The sequence below is a fragment of the Diadema setosum genome, chromosome 7, assembly GCF_964275005.1.
Source record: "Diadema setosum chromosome 7, eeDiaSeto1, whole genome shotgun sequence".
NCBI classification, from domain to species: Eukaryota; Metazoa; Echinodermata; class Echinoidea; order Diadematoida; family Diadematidae; genus Diadema; species Diadema setosum.
Window position 1 is genome coordinate 8,739,912 of NC_092691.1, and position 8,869 is coordinate 8,748,780.

Here is an 8,869-nt window from a genome sequence, read left to right on the forward strand (position 1 = left end):
GGGATCTAGTAGCGGAGCTTTGGCATATTCATGATAGCAATTCAGCGTTCCGGTGCATAATTCTGGCGGTAGTTGTCCAATTTTCCATAAAGAAAGTTCGAGATTCCTCATCTCGGGAATTGCTTGGGGGACAAATGATTTGTCTGCCCCCAACATTTCCGTAAGGGTGGGGCAAATGCCCCTTTGCCCCCCCCCCCCCCCGAGATAGATTCGACGCCTCTGATCATCCCTGGGTATGCCCATAGATGTATCAGAGTCATCATCGTTTCAGGAATGATTCAGGAAATGGAGAGGGGGTTCAATATTATGGCAGTATAGTTTTTGATATTGTTTGTTTGTTTTCATACATAATTGGCAGATGGTCCCGAGTTGCTCGCTTCATAGCATGTTTACATGTAAGCCTATGTTATTTGACGTTGTCAACGTCTGGACCATACCTTATGTCGATATTACTTTCTTCGCGAGCGAGCGCGCGCTTGAGAAAATTATGTATACATTATCCTACAAGATAGAATACTGTTCAGCTCTGTTTTGTCTGAAGGCGGGCGTATGAACGTCATGCCATAACACGTCAAAATTGATATAATCACATTTCTGCTCCCTCCATTCTTTTCTGAAATTTCGGGGGGGGGGGAATGATTGTACAGGCCTTCCCCCCTCCTCCATTTCAGAGGGGGAGGGGATATATCCCCCATAACCCATCCCCGGGATTTACGCCCATGATAGTAAGTACCTACTTACTTGACTTAGGTGTAGGACGGTGTGTCCCGTTACGTTTCTCACCCGGTTTTCAAGGGTCGGCAGGGATGATCCTATATCACTGGATAATTAGTCGGTCCTTCCACCGGAGGGGAGGGCGTCCAGGTGGTCGTGCTGTGTTGAAGTCACTGTAGTAAGCTTCACGTGGTAGGCGATGCTCTGGCATGAATGACTTGCCCAAACCATTTCATTCTGCGTCCGAAAGAACAATTAGAAGAACAAGAACACTGCCATCAACCATCAACCACCAACACAAATCATTAAGTACACAAAGTTCCAATTATAGTTCACTAAAATCAAAACTTAGTGCATGGTCTAGTATACAAATAATGACTGCTATGAGGGGCACATTTAAAATTATGGGCCCAAGGTGATGTGAAAACAACCATGCCCGAAGCGAAGCTGAGGGCATGGTTATGGTTTTTACATCACCGAGGGCCTACATAATTTTAACTGTGCCCCGAATATCAAGCAGTCATTATTTGTTTTATACACCGAAAATATAGATTCCGAAATATAGATACCGAAAATATAGATTCTAGTCTCTTTTACAGCACTTGTAATCAATCCTGATCGACAGCGCGGCGGTCGTATCATTGGTGCGTACATGAGTGATCATAAAGTGTACACAGTGTGTATGTACGGGGGTGGCTAGTTGCGACTGTCTCCAAACCAGTCCGCTAGTCTCTTTTACAGCACGCTGATCGAATACGCGGCGGTCGTATCATTGGTGCGTACATATTATGAGCGATCTATGTGTACGGGGTCGCGACTGTCTCTTAAACCTATTTACTAACTGTGCCCGGGCCCCGGTCACAGTAACTAAAAAATAGGGCACAGCTATTTTCATGACTCCCCTTTTAACCAATCAGATGAGAGGATTCTAGAAATGAGGTATATAATTATAATTATAATTTATTTAAGACAACGTATTTTTTTCATTACAGTGAGTTTGTTTTTTTTCATTTTCGGACCAACGAACCTTATTTCATTTTCAGATTAACGATCCTTAGGCATAACGAACTTTCGGAATAACGGATCCTATTTCATTTTCGGATCAACGAACCTTCGGAATAGCGAACCTTATTTTTATTTATTTTTTTGGCATTAGTTTACCTTCGGAATAGCGTACCCTATTTCACTTTCGGATTAAAGAAGCTTCGATATAACGAACCTCCGGAATAACTCCACAATTAATGATCTGATTAACGAACCATTTTCCATTTATCCAGGTATAGGGAATTTCTGTGTTTCGGATTAACGAAGCTTTGGAATAACGAACCTCCGGAATAACGAACAGCACCAATATGACTATTTTTGAGCGAGAGAAGTGAGCGACTTCTTGAGAAAATTATGGATAAAAAATCCTAAAAAGATCTTTTAAACTCTGTTTAGCTTTCACTAGGCGGGCGTGCGAAGAATCCCCCTCCCCCTCCCCCCCCCCCCATTAACCCCCTGCTGGATGACAAATTGACAAACTAAGAACTTAAATATCTAGGTATATTTTCCACCACATATCAGTTTATAAGTTTATCTTTGATATCTATTATAACAGTTACAGATATAATGTAGGTATCTATATGTCTCTCTCTCTCTCTGTATATATATGTATATATATGTATATATAAATATATATATATATATATATATATATATATATATATATATATATATATATATATGTATAATGCTGGTCTTCATTTGATACATGGTTTGTTACAACAATCACAGAAAAAGTTTACTTGCATATTTCATTCTCCTACGTGTCTTTATTTGAATTTGTATGCGCGAACAATAATATGGACAAGAGGGACATTGCACGAGGAAACATTTAGTTTTAACGCAATGAAGAAACTTGGTTTTTAATGCATTCTTTGTTTTAATAGAGAAATAAAGTTTACATCAATAGAGGTTGATGATAATTTTGACCAAATGATAATACACACGAACGCACAAAACGGTTAGATCCCCCCTCACACACACACACACACACACACACACACGCAATTGCCAATGTTATTTAGATTCTTTTTTTGTGTGTGAAGTAAATCGTACACAGAGTATTTACATTTACATGCAAGTATGTTATCAAAACGAATTGATTAGTCATAAATCTGTATAACTGTTCTCACATATGCCAGGATTTGTTTTTATTACAAGTGTTTGATCGAAAACTGAGTAAATTATTTAATTTCATGTATTTTCTTCCATTGTCACGTCAAAAGCAAACGTAGGCGCCCAGCAGATCCGAATAGCTCGAATCCCAACGTCACTCCCGACTCATGCACAGGGCATCATTCTTCAACAGAACATCCGGGCAACAGAAATGAGGATGCCTCCTCTCGTCAGAAGCGAGTGTATCACATCTACCAGAATTCTTCGGAGGTGAGTCAATTATAACTTATAACTATCTTCCAGGGCACCGTTTTATGAAAGTTGTCAGTCTCTAAAAATCAGCATAGTAACATTCAGTCACCAGAGCTTCTCAGCCAATCAAAACCAAAGATTTTACTGAAATTGTCAGAGACTGACATTTTGTCAAGGTTGACAACGTTCACGGTGCCCAGATTGGTGGTTGCTACTTTCAGTTTGTAAGTTCTGAAATATGTTTGTCTATTCTTTCATGTCGCGGACTGTAGGGGACTTTTAAATGGTTAAAATGGTTAAAGTTTCAAATATTTTTTCTGTATTTTTTTTTTTTTGGGGGGGTATTGAAATAATGAAGGCCTTCGTTAGTCAGATACAGATTAAGGAAGTCTCATGATCTTCTCTTGAAAGTCATCCATTACAGAGTCATAAAGATTTAATAAAGTCAAATTGTATCATATCTAATCAGCATAAAACAAAACAAGAACCCCCAAAACACATGTACATGTATGTATTTTTAAACTCTCGACATTGCTTGACAGGATCCCAATTTTGAAGCGGAAATGATCAAAGATTCAGCGGACACGAATTCCCGGCATTTCCATGACGTCATAGACCAAGACGGTAAATACCTTGCCCAGTATCAAAACGTTAGAGGTAATGCAAGGACAGGGCAATACATGGACATGTCAGGAACTGTCAGGAAGATCACTAAAAATGATATTCCATTACATATGGATACTTTCGCATCATATGAAAAAGATACTGGTGAAAACGGGTACCTCATAGCCAGTGCAAGTCCAAGCAGAGTACCTACAATCAAACCTCAAGCTCGTTGTGATTCAACAGGGACATTTGTCTTGGACGATGCTTCATCTATTGGACCTTCACTTTGCGGAGCACTATCCCTTCCTTCCAGGCCTGTAGACGACTCTACGAGATCTGGGAACTTCCAATCACCAGTTTATGAAGATATCCCTTCAACTTTCGACCGATCCGTACCCATCAGAGAACAGCAACAAAGCCCTGAGCACACGACTATCGGTAGAAATTATGAACATGTCCCTCCTCCTTTAAACCTGAACGATCCTTCATACTCTACTTCAATTTACTTCAGCAAAGGAAAAGAAGAGCATGGGGTAGATGAAAATGGGTATCTCATTCTTGAAACGTATGCTGGTGAAAGCGTTGATGATCAGTATGTTGACAAGGACAAAAGAGCTCTCACAGATTCTTTGTACAAAAATAAGACGTCTTCTGAAGTAGATCTTCATAGAGTACAGAGCTCCCATGGAAAAATCAAATCGGTGATCTACGAGAGCATTCCTGATAACACAGAACTCTAGAGAATCTGCAATACATTTCAAGATTTAGTTTGGAACACGACGTGACTATGTCTAGAAAACGCCGGAAAGTTCTTTACTGTTTACTGTAGATGTACTCATGCCTTCGAGAAAAGAAAAAAAAAACAACAAACAAACCCTCTATTCTTCAGTGTTGCATATTGTTGTTGAATCTTATGCTGTTCATGTAATTTTCAAGTCTGTGATTATAATAGTCCTTTTAAATGTATCGGAAGAATATAGGGAGTGGATGCAAAAACACTTCTGTGCCATAATTTGTGCTTTGTTCAAGCAAACGAAGTTTAAAACACGGTAACTCGTTGCAAAAATAAGATTCTTATCTTACCTACCATAAGCTTGGGTGAAAAAAATGATATGAAGTGCAGCGAAAAAGATTCAATGGAAGCAGATACCTGAAAGACCACCACCGATAAATAACAGGTGAAATTTTGCAAAGAATCTGACGCACAAGTGTGGAGATGGTGGCTCATAAATATGTGGGGGGGGGGGGGGAGGGGGGGGGGAGGGAGGAGAAGCTTGCCAACTCCCCCCCCCCCCCACACACACACACTTTACAGGGATCAAATGTCCCACCCTTTTCCATGCAAAGTGGGAGGGAAGTGGTAGCAAAAATATGAAGACTTTTCGTTCTTGTTTTTTGTTTGTTTGTTTGTTTGCTTGCTTTTTGCTTGTCAGCCGACTTTCGGCGGAAAATCAGACCTTAAATGTATGAAGACTTTTTGTTGTTGTTTCTCTTGTCTTTTGGTGTTCTTTCTTCTTGACTAAAAGGCGATTTTGACACCCCCCTTTCAAAAACGTAGCGCAGCCCTGAATAATGCCCGACTAAATTCAATAAAATGCTAATAAGGATATCCATTTCTTTGTATATGCAACAATATAGTAGATATTTTCCTGTAGCTATTAATTGTATTGTTCGATTTTCTTGATTTAGGTCAGTAAAGCAATCATCCCAGGGGCATCGTTCCTTTTTAATGATGGGGGGCAGGATAGGGGAGGGACTTGGGAGTTTGAATATCTGTGCGAGGGAGCGGAGCGGCCTATAGCGGGGGGGGGGGGGGAGGGTGTGGGAGGGGGGTATCCCCCTCCCACACGAGGAAAATTTGGCATTTTCAGACCTGAAATTCATCGATCTGGTGCACACTTTTGGTGAAATTTGGGATTTTTTTGCTATCAAAAAAACAAGTAAGAAAAAGAAATACAGTCTGTATTCATAGATATTTGAATGACTACATCATGGTATTTCAGCTCTTGCTCCGCCTGTGCGACATCACTGTGAAGACTTAATAATAGTGGGGCCTATCACCGGCGTAGCCAGGATTTGATCTTAGGGGGAGCGGTTAGATGCGAGGGAGCGATATGAGCGAGGGGGGGGGGGGATGGGAGGGGATTTCCCCTGCCACAGTAAGAACTTTTTGCATATTGATGTTGTAAATGGTGCAATTTGATGCATTTTTTTTTTAGCGTGTGTTATCGACTTGAAACTGTCCAACATGTTTAAGTTAGCAGTACATTTTATGTAGATTATTATTGAACAATTTTGCCTATAAAATGGTATCATTTAGAGAAACTTCTTGTATTAATTCTCACACTGAAGATCATGAACGCGATCATGAATTTTGACATTGTACAGTCCCAAAACGGCCGTTTGTATAGCTATATTTTTCGCTTAGGAAATTAACGATTGAATGCAAGCAAGCTTGAAAATTTTGTCATTGTACAGTCCCCAAAACGGCTGTTTGTAGCTTTTTTTTTTTTTTTTTTTTTTTGCTTTGGAAATTAAGGGTGGTAACATAGGGGGGCGCACCGGGCGCAACTGCAGGCAATTACTGGCAGCAACATCAGGAGAATGACATAACGATTAAATGCGAGCGAGCGAAGCGAGCGAGTTTGAAAATTTTGACATTTTACAGACCAAAAACTGACGTTTGTAGCTATATTTTTTCGCTTTGAAAATTAAGGGGGGAGGCACCGGGTGCAACTGCTGGCAATTACCCGGCAGCAACATCAGGAGAATGGCATGACGATTAAATGCGAGCGAGCGAAGCAAGCGAGCTTGAAAATTTTGACATTATACAGTCCAAAAACTGACGTTTGTAGCTATATATTTTCGCTTAGGAAATTAAGGGGGTGGGGGCGCACCGGGCGCAGCTGCTGGCAATTACTGGCAGCAACATCAGGAGAATGGCATGACGATTAAATGCGAACGAGTTTGAAAATTTTGACATTTTACAGTCCAAAAACGGCCGTTTGTAGCTGTACTTTTTTCGCTTAGGAAATTAAGGGGAGTGGGGGCACACCGGGCGCAACTGCAGGCAATTACTGGCAGCAACATCAGGAGAATGACATAACGATTAAATGCGAGCGAGCTTGAAAATTTTGAAATTTTACAGTCCAAAAACTGCCGTTTGTAGCTGTACTTTTTTCGCTTTGGAAATTAAAGAATGGGGGCGCACCGAGCGCAACTGATGGCAATCACTGGCAGCGACAAATATCTCGTAAACACATTTATGATGTAATCTGGGGAAATTTCAATCCCAGAGGTGCATACTATTTTTTAGGGGGGGGGGGAACCCTCCGTTAATTGAAAGTATCTAGGTATCTCTTCCAATCCAAGGAACATTTGCATTTCTTTAAACTGAAGTAACAGACCTGGTGCACACTTTAGATGAAACATTTTGAAATCTGTCAATCTAAAGTGTATTAAGTAGAAATGACTGAACGGGGAGAGTATGGAAGGGGTTAGGCCTATCCCCCTCTTACGCGAGGGAGATTTTGTATTTTCAGAATTGAAATTCAGTCATCATTGGGTGAAATATTTAGACAGTTTTCTGTCAAAAAATTAAGAACATTTCCACATCTCGGGAGTTACGAGGAGGAGCAAAATGATCTGTTTGTCCCCAATACTTTTATGGGGGAACCATCCCCCTCCCCCTCCATGGACGCGTTTGCATATGAGAGAGCTTTTGTAAGTGAAAGATCTGCTGCACACTCTTTGATAAATATAAGGAAATAAAACGTCAATCTCAAAAGTGTACAAAGTCTATCGAAAGGGACCCAGTAGCGGAGCTTCTGCATTTTTATGATTGCAATTCAGCGATCCGGTGCATAATTCTGGCGGTAGTTGTCCAATTTTTTGCCTGGAATGAAAATTCCAGGCAACACAGAAGCCATAGCACCGCAGGAGACTTGGAAAGCTGACTTGAAAATGACTGGAAAATGACTGGAAAGCTGCATATGTGTTGTTGACTATACAAATCGGACGAAAACCCTTCTGGTTCTGCAGAATTTACACCATTTTGCCAACCTGTGATGGAAAATGTGCGAGTCGATCGTTTCGCGTTTGTCCAGTCGACACACGGACTAGTCCCGGCTGTGTAACCGCGCGGGGTATCCATATAGCGACACCGGAGTAGGCATTCAATACGTCAGAATATTCCATACTTTTCAAGTAATCCAACAAGACGACAAGTAGTATCGTATTTCTCACCGAACTACTTCTGACTATGTGAGTACATCGTATATTGTGTTGACATTGCATTTTGGAATTCTCCCTGAATTCCCTTCCACTTTGTCATTGTGTTTTAACTTACTTCTGCACCATTGCCACAAATTGCTACCATGAAAACCAATGGCTGTGTTGGAGAACCTGGAACAAACACATTCAAGTACAAACTACCAAAATACGTGACAAAAACAGCCTAGTTACTGCCGCCAGAAAGGCTAAAATTGGATCAGAGGGAGAAGACTGTGATACTTTAACCAGTGAACTTTGTACAATGTATCCCTCGCTAAACGAAGATATATGCCGCCATTTTATCTTAACCAGCAACAACGACAAGAGCGAACAAAGCGAAAGTACTCCACAACAAAAGGGAGCAAACACATGCAAATGTGGTGCTATTGGCCCTCAACTTGCTCTTTTGAAGAAGCAGGTTGCATCAATAGCTGGGGCTATCGACTCTCTTTTTGCAACCGTGGACCCTGTAAACTCGGTCAAGGAAGCAAATGCGTCATTGAGTCAAGCTACAAACAAGAATGCTGATAATGATGCTGCAGCGTGCCCGGCTATTGATAACCTGACGCACCAGATTAATGACTATCGAAGAAAGCAACGGGAATTATTCGCAGCCCATTCAAATGCTACTGTGCAAGAGTGCTCACAAACTATAAACGCCCACGGACCAAACAAAGCCGACGTCCTTTTGATAGGCGACTCTATGGTAAAGCACATTCAACCTAACAAACTGTCAAGACGAGTGAAAGTCAAGTGTCAAACACTCCGTGGTGCCAAAATAGAGGACGCGTGTGAAGCCATTCATGAGCTGGCTACAAATGCCGAACCCTCAGAAACTATTCTTCACCTCGGAACAAACGACATG

General features: G+C 41.1%; 1 protein-coding gene across 1 annotated transcript; it reads left to right on the forward strand.

The window, feature by feature from the left end:
- Nucleotides 1-2,066: 2,066 nt before the first annotated feature.
- On the forward strand, nucleotides 2,067-4,472 carry LOC140230684 (uncharacterized). The gene is made up of 3 exons (XM_072310823.1): nucleotides 2,067-2,089; nucleotides 2,985-3,144; nucleotides 3,669-4,472. Exons 1-3 carry the CDS (start codon nucleotides 2,067-2,069, stop codon nucleotides 4,470-4,472), a joined length of 987 nt encoding a protein of 328 aa, XP_072166924.1.
- The last annotated feature ends 4,397 nt before the right edge of the window (nucleotides 4,473-8,869 follow it).

Excerpts from the sequence above, each read along its gene's own strand:
- LOC140230684 (XM_072310823.1), top strand. The coding sequence starts at position 2,067 with ATGACTATTTTTGAGCGAGAGAA. Across the intron at positions 2,090-2,984 it reads ACTATTTTTGAGCGAGAGAA|CAAACGTAGGCGCCCAGCAG; the intron begins GTGAGCGACTTC and ends TCACGTCAAAAG. Across the intron at positions 3,145-3,668 it reads TCTACCAGAATTCTTCGGAG|GATCCCAATTTTGAAGCGGA; the intron begins GTGAGTCAATTA and ends ATTGCTTGACAG.